This window comes from Plectropomus leopardus, chromosome 2 (genome assembly GCF_026936395.1).
Source record: "Plectropomus leopardus strain MGB_pleo_1.0 chromosome 2, ASM2693639v1, whole genome shotgun sequence".
Lineage (NCBI taxonomy): Eukaryota > Metazoa > Chordata > Actinopteri > Perciformes > Serranidae > Plectropomus > Plectropomus leopardus.
The window spans coordinates 12,015,298-12,031,670 of NC_142177.1; the positions used below are offsets into that span (position 1 = coordinate 12,015,298).

Below are 16,373 nucleotides of genomic sequence, written 5' to 3' on the forward strand. Positions count from 1 at the left end.
CTTGAGTGATATGTATCGCCTGATTTTTGACTCAAGGTGCCTCTGAAACTCACAAACAGTGAGGTTCATATAGGATTCAATTCTTAATTTCATAACAATAATAGGGGCTAATTTATTTCATGGACAATCTGCATGCAAACAATTAAGAAATGTTAATATTGTGACAATTTTTTTTAGTACATATCATATTCATATATAAGTGGAAAGAAAGTACTCCATCTTTCACTGTATTCATATACAGGTTAACTTTGTCAAATGCTACAAGTTGCTAAAATATGTGGAGAAATTGAATAATAAAGCTAAAAAACTGTATACATATATGTCCAGGTCCTTGCGCTTTTAATGTACCTTACCTTGCTCTTTTGTGCTCCTTAATTGTTTACCTAATTGCTTCTTCTTTTTGTTGCCTTTAAATTTAGTAAATCCGTTTTGTCTCCTCCTCCTATATTTTTTTTGCTCTATTTTACTTATTTATTTATTTTACTCCATTTTTTATTTCCATTCTACTCCATTATTATTATTATTTTTTAAGTAACCTCTTTTCCCCCCTTTTTTCCTTTTTTAATTTGATTGTGTTGCAGCATCTGCAGCATCCAGGGGTCCGTTTGTATAAGCCTCTGGCTTCTTGTGCTCTCCCTTCCTGTTATATATTTTCATTCATTTGGATTTCATGCAGTTTTTAATTGTTTGCAAAGAAACTAAATTAAACTATATTGTTCTCGTGCAAAAAAAATAGGATTAATATTTCCATTTTTTTTTTGCTAAATGTCTGTTTTCCATCAGTTAGCAACCAATATATCAGCTCTTCATACCTGGGCACCAGCTGAACATAATGGTGCAGCAGGCCTGCGCATATTTTACATATTTCCTTTAGAGCCTGGAGTGTGCCAGCGGAAAACGTTTAAGTATAATCTATTAACACAGTGAAAAAACTTGGAAAAAAAGTATCTTAAGGAAAGTAAATTCCTCTACTGACCCTGTGTCCCTATTGTCACTAGAGGGCGTCAGTCTCTTATTGTCTGCAGCAGAGACGCAGGACTCTTTGTTGCATTAAATAATGCCTCGTTATCTCACAACCTCGGTTGTAGGTGGAGGATTTACTGTAAATATTCTGAATGTTTAAGTTTGGAAATCTCACACGTAGGCCAGAATGCGCTCCCTTTACTCGCTACCTCTGATCTAATTTCAAAGGTGAGAGGCGCTTTTTTGCAGGGGATGCTGCTGGTGTGAATGGGCTGATCCAGTGATCGCAGGTATTGTGGCTGGAGGAGGGAGCGCAGAGAGCAGAGAAGTCACCAACTACCCGGGACTATTTTCTTGAGTTAAACCTTTGTTTAAACTGACTTGCTGTGAAGCAGCATTGTTGGAAGTATGTGCATGGAGTGAGAGCTGCTGATTTTTTTTCTCGTGATTTCATCCATCAGCAGCATCGCGCGCGTCGGTGCGCCTCACTGACCCACAGTCGCCTCATCTCTGTTGGATCATGTGGATTATTTTGGCGTTTATTCTGGCAGCGGGGGGTGCTGATGGGAGCTGGGGATGTCACCTGCCCCACGACTGGAGGCCGCAGACAGAAGCGTGCCGTGCCGAGCTGGCGCAGATTATAGTCTTTGCCAAGGTGTTGGCACTGCACAAGGAGTCCTACAATGTGTACAACTATCTGCCGTCCGACAGCGAGCTGCTTTTCTCCGCGGAGATTGAGCTGCTGTGCGACCAGGCTTGGGGCAGCATGCTGGAGGTCCCCGCAGGCTCTAGGTTCAATGTCACCGGCCTGGGCTACTTTACCTGCTTCACTTATAGTGTCACCAAAAACAACAACTACTACTTCTTTCTAAGGTGAGAAACACAGATATTGATCTAATCAATGATGAGAATAATTCATTGTCACAGACGCATTAAGTTTTATTGGCCCCCAACATACACTTTATGCATCAGTCAATAGAGATATATGTAAAAACAAGACTTTTTAGGATTTATTTCCAGCAAAAGAAACTGTTCATTTAGGATGTATCAGTTAAGCTTTGTGATGGATTTATACCCTTTTCTTTGTGTACTTCTACCCATCAGGGTAAGGTTTAACAAACAACATGATTATAGGATTCACATTGTGCTAAAGGTTTTAAAAAATGTCTTCGTGAGTGTTGCCCATGGACATGATGGATGACCCACTTGCACCCTTTTCTCTCTGCTGTGTTAATGTATTTGCCATTTCTGTCTTAGAGAAAAGATCAAGCTTCTAAATGTTGCTCACATTTCCCCAAGTGCCAGAGAATCTTGGCAAGTTTTGTGAAGACAGTTTCTAAAATCAGCCAGTAAAGATGACAGGACTGCCTCCTTTTGTTACTGGAATGCATGAATGGCAACATGTGTTGTGTGTGTGTGTGTGTGTGTGTGTGCGCGTGTGTATGACCAAAGTTGTCACACTTAGTTCCCTGTCACTACCAAAAATTTCACCAAGATCTGCACAGTCAGATGTTGCCCCCACAGCTAAGAATTGTTATGGTGGAGACATTAAATATGAAAATCAAGTTATTAAAATAGTATAATGACACAGCAAAACATATCTACATCTATTCACTAAGGTAATCACATATACATTAGAAATGTACATACATTTACATTCACATAATGACGTGGAATTAAATACAAAAAGATAGTGATAATTGATCATAACTGTAAAAAGAAACCACATGCTATATTATGATCAGGAGTTGTGGAACAATTGATATAGCATCACAATATTTTTAGTGTAAGTATTGTATTAATACTTAGATGCCAAGTATTGATATTTTAGTATAAATTATTATTATTGTAAATACAAATGTAACCTTTGTTAGCCTATTGGAAAAATACCATCAACTGCCCTTTCAGTCCACTAAACAGGGCCTATATTTTGCTGCAATAAAAATGATTTAAGTAAGAAAACCTATCTTTAAAAATTAATCTCATTAGATAAAACAATTGTTAACATTTTTCTTTAAGGACATAATTTAGAGTTGAGAAGTAATATATTGCAATAAATATTATTGTACTAATCAGCATATAGCAACATGTTAAAAAAATAGCAGCAATATTGTACAAGAAATAAAGTATCGTGAAAATACTGAATTGTGGGGCCTCTGGTGATTTCCACCCCTAATTTCAGCCTATAAACATGGGGAAACAATGCAAAATAAGGCATGCAATGTTACATTGTTCCTGGCAAAACTACAGTTATTTATGATTTTATATGCAAATTTGGGGTTTCATCATCTGTCCCTCTGGCACACTTAAGAGAGGATCGTTTATTCACCCTATGCATCCAATCATCTTTTTTTTATTTTAGACATTTTATTATGAGATTTTTGGGGTATTGTTGTGCTTATTCAATAGTGAACAGTTGGAAGGAGACATAAAATCAGGAGGGAGAGAGGGGGAGTGACCCTGAAATGAACAGAGGATGTTGCCATCAAAGCTTATTATTGTATTTGTCCTAACTGCTGGGACACCTCAGTAATGTGTTTTCAATGAGTATGGATTGAACTTCACCTCCTCCTGGCCTGTCTCTCCAATGAAAACCAGCAACTCTTCAGACCTGTGAAGAGATCTGTCATAAAAGGAACTCTCTGAGGATTTAATCAATCGTCAGTCAGTAAGGAAGCATTCAGCAGTCAAAAGCAGAGAACTGGCACCATCCTCCCATATTCTCTTTGAATCAGCATCTGCCCATGAGATACCGTATTGATTTCAGGTTAAAAATATAGTTAATATCCTGCCAAATGTTTTACTCCGATTTCAAACAAAGAATGTGGCAGGTTAATTCTTAAATGTCTGCGTTGGACAGAAACAACACTGTTACTCAGGAAACGTCGATTGCATTCCAGCCAGTGTAATTACAGAGCCAGACATTTCCCAACAGCTTGAAGGTAAACGTGGTCGGTATAGGACCACCTTTTGTCCTGCTGAAACACAACAGTGTGCTGCTCAATGAGGGGAACGTGTGCTGACAGGCCTTATAGCGATATTTCTGTGCTTTTTCTCTCAAACAGATGAAGAGTTAGATATTCAGAGGGGGGCACTGAAAAGCATTCCTGAAGTTTAAAGTCTGGCTGCCCCTCATGAGGGTCTACAGCAGGGCCAACTACAATAGTATTCTTTAGAGCATATGTTACACATCATTATGCACGGAATCACACTCACATTGTGTGATCGTGCATTGCTGTGACTTTTAAGATCATTTCACCGGCTTTAGTTAATGACAGCCTCAGGGATGACTTTGCTGTCCCCTGTTGTGATGGTGAAAACATCCGGACGTTATCCCCGTAATCAGCCAGGCGACCACCATCGGAAACTTCTTGAAGCTACAGGCTAGTCGCAACAGAACGGCCTTTAAGTGCAGACCTGATGATGATTAAGAAGCAATAATTGCTTCAGTAAACCAAAGCAGTGATCTTTTCAGTGTTTACCAGGGATATAATGGAGACAGCAACTCCCCCCCAAAAAAGCTCCACACATTTTCCTTTGCAGATGACTTCAGCAACCAAAGCATGTGGACCCATATGGGAAACAAACCCATTCAGATAGGTATAAAATAGGGTTTTTGTCCAACTTGTCATTTTTACACCTCAGTTTTTGTACTGATTAAATAAGTGAAATATAACGTGTTAATTAGTGAGCTGCAGAGGTGCTGGTAGGCAGTTTTGACACTTTCAGGCAGAGCAAGGCTAACTGTTTTCAGTCTTTTTGCAAAGCTATGATAACTGTTGGCGGGTTTTAGCTTCATATTTACCTAACAGATATGGGAGTGGTAGTTATCTTCTCATCTAAAGGCCTTAACACACCAGGAGCATGAGGAATAAAAGAAAAAACATGTAAAATACTTGCTGTAATAGCTCTAAACATTCTGCATCAAAACTTTCCAGAGCATGGTCGTGCTTTGTAATATCTGCATTCTGTGTAAAAATACAAAATTACATTGACATAATAATGAATTGCACAGAAAAAAAAAATCCTGGTGTGCTAAGTAAAGAGACAAAAAGAGCAAATAAGAGTATTTCCCAAAATGTTGCAACTATTCCTTCAACTTTTCTTTGAGGGACTGATTGAACCTCAAAGAGCTGCATCACTATTCAGATGAAATGTCAACTTTCATCAAGTATGAAAGAAATTAGATTTTGCTAAACAAATTGACTTAGCATGTCTCATTCTGTGGCATCCTCACTAACATGAGACTCCCCGTCATAAACCTGAAACAGATCAGTGTAGAGTTTCAAAGGAGTGTGTTGTGGCCGTTTTGCAACACTGAGCTACAGACACACTATTGGCAAGCCAAAACTGAAAACTTCTCATCGCAGTTTCCAGTGGATGTCTATTTCCTGTTATGAAAGCCCCAACAACACTTATCTCAGACAAAAATAGTCTTTCCAATCAATCATGAATAAGCTCCTGGGACAGGACCAATCAGAGTGCAGCACGGGGAACCGAGGCTATCCCTCAGGACCTTTAAATGAAACAGACTGACTGTTCTGCTTGAGCTGTAAGTTTTCTGTAAAAACTTAAGCCTATATTTCACCTCCTCAAGATTTGTAACGTCTCCGTCAAAAGAAAACACCAGAATACTAGACCGAAAACTGAGATGAAACTCATACATAAACTGTCACTCAAAATAAAGTTTTTGTGAAGTGTTGAGGTTGTGCATATGCTGCAATACATTGTGAAAAAAGGGGTTTATGTCACTATTGTTGTGCTTGGTTTATTTTTAAGTTAGTTCCATCTGACCTCTTGATCACCTCTGACTCTTCTGTTGAAGCATAATATCAGCTTTCTCTGTGCTCTTTCAACACACACACACACACACACACACACACACACAAACACACACACACACACACACACACACACACACAAACACACACAAACACACACACACACACACACACACACACACACACAGAGTCTCTGATAGGGGGACAACCAAACTCTTGATGTCCCTCAAGGGATATGAGATGGAATCCAGATGTATGGAAATATGCTGCTTCAAGACTTCCTCCCTCACACACTTCACATCATAGGAGAAGATATGAAACATGCTCAGTAAATCCCTTTGGCTTGTAGTTTGCTGGCGTGACTCATCCACATAATGCTTGAATTTGCATAAAAATAGACCAAGATCTGCAAACAATTCTGTTTTGATGTTTTTTTTTCCTCTTTTTTTTTTTTTTTTACTGTTTACATAAATCTGTCAACTGTATAGGATGAAAAGATAAAACGTGTCCATTTGCTATAATTTGAAATCTTATGACATGAAGATTTAGCACTACATATTCTTGTTGTTTAAGACTTCTGGTTTTGTGCATCTGCTTCTGTTTTCACAAATGCAAAACTTTTTACTGTATGTTAATTTTTGCCTTTCTTCACAACTATATCAGTACTATATTTTCTCTTTCTGGCATGCAGGATGGATGAGAACTACAATATTATCCCTCATGGGGTGAACTTCCAGGACCCCATCTTCCCCGACACTCCAGAGAACCACCGCATATTTGCCAGCCTTTTCCAGTTTTCCAACTGCACATCCGGTACTCAGGTCCATAGCTACACCCCGGAGTGGGAGGCTCAGGAGGACAGCCGGGTAAGTAGCCCACCAGAACCACCAGCATAAACTGGCTCCTGGTGTTGTTTGCCCCCTTTGAAGTGTCTTTCTCACACTCAGTTAGTGATAAGGACATCATTTGTCGTTCAGTTGTTGTGCATTCATGCTGGCTAAACAAATGGTTTTTGGAAAAAGAGCAGAGTCAACCACAATAGTCCAAAGTACTGTGGTTCACACATAAAACGATTCAATATTACATCCTGTTGTTTTCAAAGAAACACTATGAAGAAGCTGGCAAGTTAAATATGTTCTAAATGCATGGAAAACCAAACACACATTTCCTGAGGTTTTGGCTCCACAAAGAAGTCACTTGTTTAAAGGAAAAATATGCTTTAAACTGCATTGTTTTTGCCAGCTCTTTGGCAAAGTATTTTGTTGTTTCATGGAGTATTTTCTGATGCCCAGAGAGGACAGCTCTAATGTAGGAGTAAGTGACATCACGTTAAGACATGTCCAGTTCAACTACAATGGCCTTTGATAGCTCACAAAACACTAAAGAAAGGTTTGGTTGTCAGTCCCTCAGAATCAAATAGCAAGTGCTGTTTTAGGCAGATGTTCAACAATCAAATAAGTGGAAATTCATCACGCAAGAAACATGTACAGACCAGAACACAAGTGTAGCCACAAGATAAGATGAAAACTGAGTAAAGAGAATAACCTAGATCTAAAACCAGCTCTCCACCTTTTCATGTTCATTCTCAGCGGGGCACTGAATAGTATTTACAGAGATGTAGAAATCACTAACTTAAGTAAAACCAGGGAGGGTGGATACATCATGAAAGTACACTAATCACAAAATAGCTCCTGGGTTACACAGGACAATGCAGATTGATGACAGTGTGAAAGTATGTAAAGGTTGCTACTCTTTTTAAATGCACAGTCTGTAGGTTCCCTCCATAGGTCTCTCAATTAGAACAAGGATAAAAGATGGACTTCGATGCTGTCATGAAGTACTGTGGATCATGGGAGTTGTTGTCCTCATTGTTAAACAGTCAGATAGAAACATTTCTATATGCGAACAACCACCATTACCGATGAAAATATATGTGACGCAACTTAGACAGAAATGCTCATTTTTAAAGCTTTATTCATGTTACTTTTGATCATTTCATTCTAATGAAATAGTTAAAAATAGTTCATAGTTAAGAAAAGTTAACTTGCTAACTTACCATTAGCATTAGATCAGTTGACTACCCTTACTCTGTAGGCTGCAGTTACTGTAGCTAATGTTATTTGGCAATTTCAATAGTGAGGAAGCCCAACATAGTTTTCTCTACTGGGAACAAGTCACACAAACAACAGAGCAAAGTGGTGGTAGACCAGCTGCTCCTGAGTTCTGTGAGAAAAAATTACCCTTTCTGTCTAAGGAGTCTGGAGGCTTTGAAGAGAGATATGTATCGACTTCAACAGGGCATCAGCAAAAACATATTTTAACTTCCTGAAAAAATAAGTGTACACTATATTTAGATGTTTTCACAGCTTTCAGGCAGCCTTTTCTGATGACCAATTGAATCCATTTTATCCATCTACCACTGCTGATCTACCACTGCTGTTATCGGATGGTATGTTTGTGCTCTTTTGTGATGCTGTCCATTGAATGTTGTTTTGACATAAAAAAAGTTGAGAATTAGAGAGGGTAAAGATGTCACTGCAAGGCAACCAAATGAAACATTTGGTATACTGTAAGCACACAACTCAACAAAATATATGACATAGGTTCAGTCATTTTTAGATATTTCAATGTGGGATTGTTGCATGTTACATCTTTAATGTGTGTGACAAAGTGGCCTGAATAAATAAGCTTAAGCTCTACTGTTTTATTGATGGAAACTGTTTTTTACCTAAACACCATTGGCAATCACTAACACCTGGTGCTCCTTGATTCTTCAGGTTCCCTGCATCTTGTCCCAGAGCCCATGTGTCAGTATATAAATGGTTTCCAGTCATTCACTACTGCTTTATCCCCTTTAATGAATCTAAACCTTTGGCCTAATCCCTATGATTTAGGTCACTCTTCTTCTGTCTGTTTCCAATCATCTGCTGACTACTCATAAAAGCAAAAATCCGCCATGGGTAAAGGGAATGAAAACATGGTTTGTATTTCCATTTCCAACAGAAAACTTTTGGTTCAGGCCTGTGATTATAATTACAGAGCAACATTTAGATATCAATGCTGCTTTCTTACATCATTCTCCTGATTAGATTTCCTCCCTGCAAAATAAAAACAGACTTTTGCTAGTGCTGCACAACCATTGTTTGGACAACTGACCTAAACCCACATCAGAACAGATCATGCCATACGCATCACATAATCCAGTGTCAACCAAAGTAAATCAAATGGCATGTAGTCATTTTGAGATTTAATGCCAAACAGTATCAGCAATAAAAACATTATTTTAAGCATGTTCCCACAGTTTTATGGTCCCAACACTAAAGCAGAAATATTAGCTTGGAAGGGCTACAAATGCTGTCCTGACTTGACAGCTGGATACAAAGACCAAACTGATTGCTGCTCACAAGTTTAGAGCTTCAGTTAATGTGTTCTAACTAAAATCTTTAATACTCAAGATGGGTAGACTCTTGTCTGTCCTCAGAAAGGTTTTAAAGATGCCTCCTCACTGAGAGAAGGCTTCAGTGATGCAGAAATTATAAACCCGCTTGTTTTTTGTCCATGTTTCAATGAAGTTTGAATAAAGTCAGAGTTGTTTAAATTCAGCAGGGTACAGAAGGTGTACCACATGGACCCATTTTGGGGCCTGTCAAATACTGGAATTTAAAAGACGTAGTTATTTACTAGGTGGGGAGTATCTAACGGAAGCAGTATCTAACAACGTTGCATTGTGGGAAGAGCATGACTCAGTGTATTGGGAATTTGAACCAGACTGCTCTTAAAGTTAAACCATGCAGGAATTGTTGGCTACTATTTGTAAACAGTAATAAAGTTAAAGTGAAATCCAACTCCAAGATTGGTCCACCTGGTGCCTCGTCTCATGATATTTGTATTTTCTCTGCGTTGTGTTTCCAGTTTTCCTAGCTCCTTCTTGGATGTGTACTGCTTCCAGTCCAGCACATGTTCTCTACAGTTATCTTTTACAGTCTATAGAAATTTTTTAGTCCTTTAAAGTCCAGCCAGTGAGCCTGGCATGGTACAGTCCCAACTCCACAGTCCCAACCTCACCTACACACTGGACATCTGAGCATAGCAAAATAAAAAGAGAATAAGAAAAGCACAGGTGGAAACCTCTACTTAACTCCACAGGTAATACTCTCCTCCAATCAAGAAGACATGCAATGGCCCACTGAAATTTGCATAGCTGGCCAATCAGGACAAAATTACCCAAATACTTAAGGACCCCACAGTATATAAGGTAGTACTACTATGATGTCCGCCATCCCGTGCCCTCTTCAATGAACAGCGTAGGAGCAACAGGGCCCTCTGGGTGCAGGGGTTGAAAGACAGTAGGTAATTACCACAGCTGAAGCGAACTGAATGGCAGACAGTTTCATGGTACTGCCTTACAGTATATACTGTGGGTACCGCACATATTTGCATAGGCATGTCCTGATTGACTGGTTATGTTAATGCAAATTTCAGAGGAATGTGAAAGTGTGCTTGTTGGAGGAGTATTTCCCATAGAGTGTTGGAGGTAGAACAAGTATCTTGGAATCTGGCTCGATGGCAAATTTACATCTAAACATCACATAGAAAATCTGGTTGGTAAACTGTGATAGGAACTTGACTTTTTGAACAGGAACAAAACAAGCTTCTCTGTGAGTTGCTGCAAGACGTTCTACGGAGATAAGAGTCATAGATATGTGACTGTGCCCATTCATAAGCCCTTAGACTTTTAAACTTTCACTCCTTAGTTTATCACTGGAGGTTATTTAAATAATCACTGCTGAATTTAAATTGATAAATGAGATCAATTTGCTTTCCCTGAGAGACATAATAACCACTGGCCTATATTTATCTACAAAACCCTTGTTGGAAAATTGCCATCATATCTCATCTTTGCTGCTGTGGAACTCTGGCCTATATTTATCCTGCCCAGACTGCTTTTCCTCTTAGTGCCGTGGTCTACTTGTTTAAAGGCTTTAATTGTAGCTTCTTTGTCGGCTATTATTCTTTTTCTGTTGGACTCTCTTGTAATTATTCTATTTCTTAATGTGATTGTAATTAGCTACTTTATCAAGCTCTGATCCAGACATGTGGTTCAAGAAAGTGTTCATTATTACCCTCACACTGCACAGGCATGTTACAACTGTACTTATGTTGTCTCCTGGTCTGATTTTCATATTGATAAAACAGAAAAGCTTATCACTAAATATGTTGTCTACCTTGAGGCAGCTTTATATCTCTGAATCAGTCTCGGCTCCAGGCTTTTTCATGGGCAATTACCTAAGTATTGGTCCACACTGCAGCTTAGCCTAAAACAACACTGTAAATGTGGATACAGGAACCAACTGAAGGTCTCTTGTGTTTGCGTGAAAGTCATACCTGAGTGCACAGAGCAGCAATGTGTCACTTTACACCCTCTGCTTTGCATAACTTGATTGTTCTGCTCCTGAACTTCATCTTTTGCGTTATAAAGTTTCAAATCCCTCATGAGACAAAAGTAAGAGCACATGGGAAAAATCCACAGCTAATATTACAGCAAGTAATGGACTAACCAGTGATGTGGGCCAGCAGCCAGCAGCACATTTTTAACATTTCCTCAAAACCCTCAGCGGTTGTTATCTGATGGCAGGGAATATACATCAGTGTTTCACGCGGGCCCCATGTGGAAGCATTAGGATCTGTGGAGGAAATCCACACTCAGGCAGACAGGCATGCAGTCAGAGGCAGCTGGAGCTCATTTTTGCACCTATAGGAAAAGGTCCAGGCCTTTTGGATTGTCTGTCGCAGGTTCGCAGGCATGTTGGGTTTAATTTTACTGAAACAGACGACGCATGTTGTGTAACATTTTTACCCTTAGAGTTATCTTGGTACCTACCTGGAGCAAGAACGTGTGTTGCCTGGTGGCTCATTTAAATTGGCTTGTCAAACAGGTCAAACAGTACATAGAAACTCTTGAAAGAATACTTCAGCCCCAAAAGATCCTCTGTTTATTAATCACTCACTCTGTGTTAAATGAAATTTGTGGAAAAAACTTTTTTTTTTTTTTACATGCCTCTGGTTAACAAAGAATCCAAATGTGGAGAAAGTTCTTGATGAATTGAAGACATAGTGGTCTGCATTCAACAAAAGCAAAACTATATCAAAACATGTGTTTACTTACTCTCACACAACTCACACACATAACTCATCCAAGTCTCATTTATCCAGTTGTATGCTCAGCACTTACCAAACAGACAGCACTTTGCAATGGGAAATGTATTTATGGTCTCTTCAAAGCCAGACTTCATTGACAAAAACAGTAATTTTACCTCGCTGAACACAGGAGCTTATGGTCTTCCACTGCCTCAGTCAGTTAGTTAGTTTGTGATACTGTGTGATGTTGGTGTTTATTAGGGTTAGTCCGGATTCAAACAATTTGAAGTCACACAATAACACAAATAAAACTGTTTCAAGCAGTAGTAGACCAGCAGCTCCCATCAGCAAGGTAAAATACTGTTTTTGCTAATGGAGTCTGTTGAGTTCCCAGTTGGAAAGGGCCGTTTGCTTGCAACATAGAGTCTAATTAGCATATGACTGTATAAATCATACTTTGATTAGATTGCAAAAGTTGTGTGAGAGTTTGCAAATTGATTTTTGATACAGTTTTGTTGTTGTGAAACGCAGACCCTTTTTACTGCAATTCATAAAAAATTTACTCCTTTTAAAAAAGTGTTTTCTAAATTCTTCATTCACCAGGCAGGTATGCCAGAATAAAAGTCTTCTTAACAAATTCAATGAAACATGGGAGGAATAATTGATAAATAAATGGTGATTTGAGGGATTGAAGTATTCCTTTAAGATATATTTCAATTAATTATTCCAAAGCAAGAAAGGTATAATGTAAAAAAAATACTTATTAATTTCTCAATGACTTTTTCCTCCCTTGTCTTTCTTTTTAGGCTACAAGCAGCTAAAAAAGTCACTTCTCTGTCTCATTCATACACAAACAGTAGGATATGCTGAATGACTTACGAGCTGTTGGCACAGGTTGTCAGCCAGAAGAGCATGCCAAAAGTGTTCTTTTATATGACTTATCCAAAGGATATCCCATATCAAAAACAGCAGATCTGTCAGGTGCTATTGTCATAAATGTTACAAAAACACTGAATCTGACACTAAAATTTAGTATGAGCCTTGTGGGATAAAATCTCCACATATGATATCATTCAAAAGCAGGAGCAAAAAGAAAATCTGTCGGAAATCTTGTAGAATATAAGATGATACTGGTGAGTAATTGATTAAAAATTTGACAGCTTAGTGTTCAAGTGGGTCCTAAGTTTATCCCGTTTGCCTGTAGTACACTTCAATCACGCTTTTACGCATATTTTAAATGATTTACTGTGAAAAAACGATATGGAATAAACAAATCTTTTCTTTTCTCTTTACAGCTCTTGTGCTCCGCAGTGCAGAAGGCTCTGTTTGAGGAGGAGGAACGGGTCTTGACTCTTTCCCAGAAGGTGCGCTCTTTGGAGAAAGCCAATGACCACCTGAGAGAAAAGGTGAAGACCATGAAACGTCTGCTGCGCCAGGCACAACGGGAAACAACAAAGGAACAACAGACGCTCAACCACAAACAGCTCTACGAGTCAAAGACGCCCCAAACTCACCCCGATCAGGAGACGACTCAGGACCAGAGGGACAAGCCGCTCAAAAAGGTCCTCTCCAGGACACTAAAAAACTAGACTGGTGATCAGTTTAGAGTAACAGTATGGACTTTAAATTGAATTTCTTTACATTCTCCATGTCCTCAAACAAATTAATAAGCTTATTTCACACAGAAACTTTACCTGCACAACGAAATTTGGCCATTTTGTTGGTCTAGTTATTTCCTGGTAAAATTGACCTTTGCCATTGAGACTGTCGTGTGCAAAAAGACCATTCATTCCTATTTACACCCATATCCACGTGTGTGTGTGTGTGTGTGTGTGTGTGTGTGTGTGTGTGTGTGTGTGTGTCTGTTGAAAGGGCAGGGCTTAGACTTGACCTATTTTGTGTCCCCAGATGAACTAAAGTGAAGGATTAACTGCCTCTGAGATAAGGGAGTGAACTGGTTTCACAGGAGTAAGAGATCTGTATCTTAATATCCTCAAATCTTGTTTCACCCCATTAGTCCAATATAATCTTTCTCTTTAAATAACTGCGGGTTGAATCCCTGACTTTTTCCTTTGTCTTTTGTGAGTTTAAGTTAGTTGGCAGCACAGGCATTTTCCAAAAATCAGACAGAGCTTTCGGCTGGTGGATGCACTGTTGAGCAATATGTGGACAATTTTAAAGCATTAAAAATATGGAATATCTTTCTTTCTGTGCTGGACACATTATGCATTTTATAAATATTAAAATTAGTTTTTTACTTCAGAAAACTGTCATTGAAATGTTCCAAATCCACCTCTGTCTTGTGGGGGGTCCACTCTTGGATGAGGTGATATGGACATTTCTCTTTCTTGTAACACTGACTGTGTATGTGAGCGCATAGTTACAGCTGTGCCAAAATGTATAAAGCTGCAAGGCCAAACATTACGTCACACCCTTCTTTTCTACCTTTGCCTGCTTTTAATTTACTTGCATCTATTTATATCCAAGAAACTATCACAAAGTGTATGATTCTTTAAATTCAGTGAATTGTTTCCCAAGGGTGCCTTTTCCCCACAAACTCTTCCTTTATGCAAGTCTGTTACACGAAAGTGTAATTTTAGTATTTGAGAACCGGGTGCTGAGCACTCATGAAAGAAATACACCCGCAAAATTATCATTTGTATATAAATTACTCACCCTTTGTTACCTTGAATTTTGCCTCCATGGTGAATGAAGAATCCAAAAATGGGGCACATTCATGAGGTCATGGGGGCCACATTTAACAGAAAAACTATATCAAACTCTCACGCAACTTCTGCAGTACAATCCAAGTCTCATTTATGTAGTCGTACATGTACTCGTACTTGTGTGTGTGTACTTATGTACTCGGTACTTCCCAAAAACATTTACAATAAACCTAACTGCATAAAAAACGTCTGCATACAAGCCCTTGGGCAAATGCGTGGGTTTGAACTCTGCTGGTGTATACAGTTGAGTTGCTAGTACTGGTCCGTGTGTGAGACTGTTATGCAGAAGTGTTTTAAATAGTTTTTTGCAAAAATACATGTGTTTGGAAATAGCTGAGAATGTGACTAGATTAATAAGACTTAGATTACATTGCACAAGTTGTGAGAGAGTTTCTTAATGGCTCTTTTGATATAGTTTTATTGTTATTAAACGTGGAGCCCTATAACTTCAATCAGGCTATTCTCATATAAAATATTTGTATGTTTCCCCTACAAAAAAATGCATAATTCATGCATATACCACGTCATATTGCAATCATGTGACTAATGTGCTGACAGGATTAAACAAGCAGTGGGAGGCAGGCTGGGGTGTGGTAGATGGGTCAAATATACCAGACTTAACCCCAGGACTTTCCCATGGAGGCATGTGTTTGTACGTCAATCATGTAACTTTACATCAAGGACGTAACAACACTTGTGGGGCACTAATTTGTAGAATATCACACAAACTGTTGTGTGTGCATTTTCATAGGATGCCATACAAACCGTTCTTTGAGGATACGTAGCTGCAATTCATCAAGAATTTTCCCTCATTTTGCATTCTTCATTCACCCGTTAGTGATTCAAGGCTTTTTTCACGGATTAGATGTAACACAGGGAGAGTAGTTGATGTAAGAATAGTCATTTTGTGTGTGAAGTACTCCTTTAAAGTCCAGCCAGTGAGTCTGGCGTGGTACAGGATTGGCTTTTTCTGTGTCAGAAATGAAAGTTTTGCCTTTATTATACTTTATGTTTTTGCTTTTATTATTTTTTTGCTTTCTCTAGACTATAAACATATGGTTTGCTTTGCCAGTAGCATAATCATTTGTGTAACAGTTATTGTTCTTTTTTTTATAAACATAAATGAATTTTTACAAAACCTCTTTTGTGGCTGTTTTTAATTGATGTCATCTTCACAACGTACATATGTACTGTATGTTTTGTTTTGGGTGGAATTAGACAGAAATCACTCACTAACTAATCCACAGATCTGAGCTTTCTTGAGTTACCATAACAACTAAAACTATGAAGCTTTCAACATATAAATCAAACAAGACATATGTGTAAAAGCAGCCTCCTGTGCACAGCCATAATCCATACAGTGGGGAAAGGGATAAAAATCTTTTATAGTAGCCATCAAGAAATGCAGACTGCAGTCTGGATGTGAATTCTGTTTTTACCCTTTGCCTCATTGAATTTTACAGACTTGTCTCATCAGTTTCAGTTTCATGTAACATTTGAACCAGTCGCATGGCATAAGAGCAAAGAACAGTGTAACATTATTTCCTCTTTTCATCCGCTATATATTTCAAAAGTAAATGTGTCTAGCCAGACAAAGTAATGAATTCAAGCAAAAGTTTCTAACCTCAATTGTAACATTTCTTGCTTTCCATGTATTCTAGTCAGAAATGATGAATACATTTTGGCAGGCACAATATGTTTAGTGTGATTCGGTGCTAATAAATCAAAAGTTTTAAAAAGAACTTCAAAAGCAACATAAATCCTG

General features: G+C 38.5%; 1 protein-coding gene across 1 annotated transcript; it reads left to right on the forward strand.

Annotated features, from left to right (window-relative positions):
* Window positions 1-1,075: 1,075 nt before the first annotated feature.
* Window positions 1,076-15,746, forward strand: ccdc3b (coiled-coil domain containing 3b). The gene is made up of 3 exons (XM_042497729.2): window positions 1,076-1,836; window positions 6,436-6,610; window positions 13,178-15,746. Exons 1-3 carry the CDS (start codon window positions 1,484-1,486, stop codon window positions 13,469-13,471), a joined length of 822 nt encoding a protein of 273 aa, XP_042353663.1. The 5' UTR covers window positions 1,076-1,483; the 3' UTR covers window positions 13,472-15,746.
* The last annotated feature ends 627 nt before the right edge of the window (window positions 15,747-16,373 follow it).

Coding starts and splice junctions, on each gene's coding strand:
- ccdc3b (XM_042497729.2), top strand. CDS start 1,484: ATGTGGATTATTTTGGCGTTTATTCTGGCAGCGGGGGGTGCTGATGGG. Junction 1,837..6,435: donor AACTACTACTTCTTTCTAAG/GTGAGAAACACA, acceptor TCTGGCATGCAG/GATGGATGAGAACTACAATA. Junction 6,611..13,177: donor AGGCTCAGGAGGACAGCCGG/GTAAGTAGCCCA, acceptor TTCTCTTTACAG/CTCTTGTGCTCCGCAGTGCA.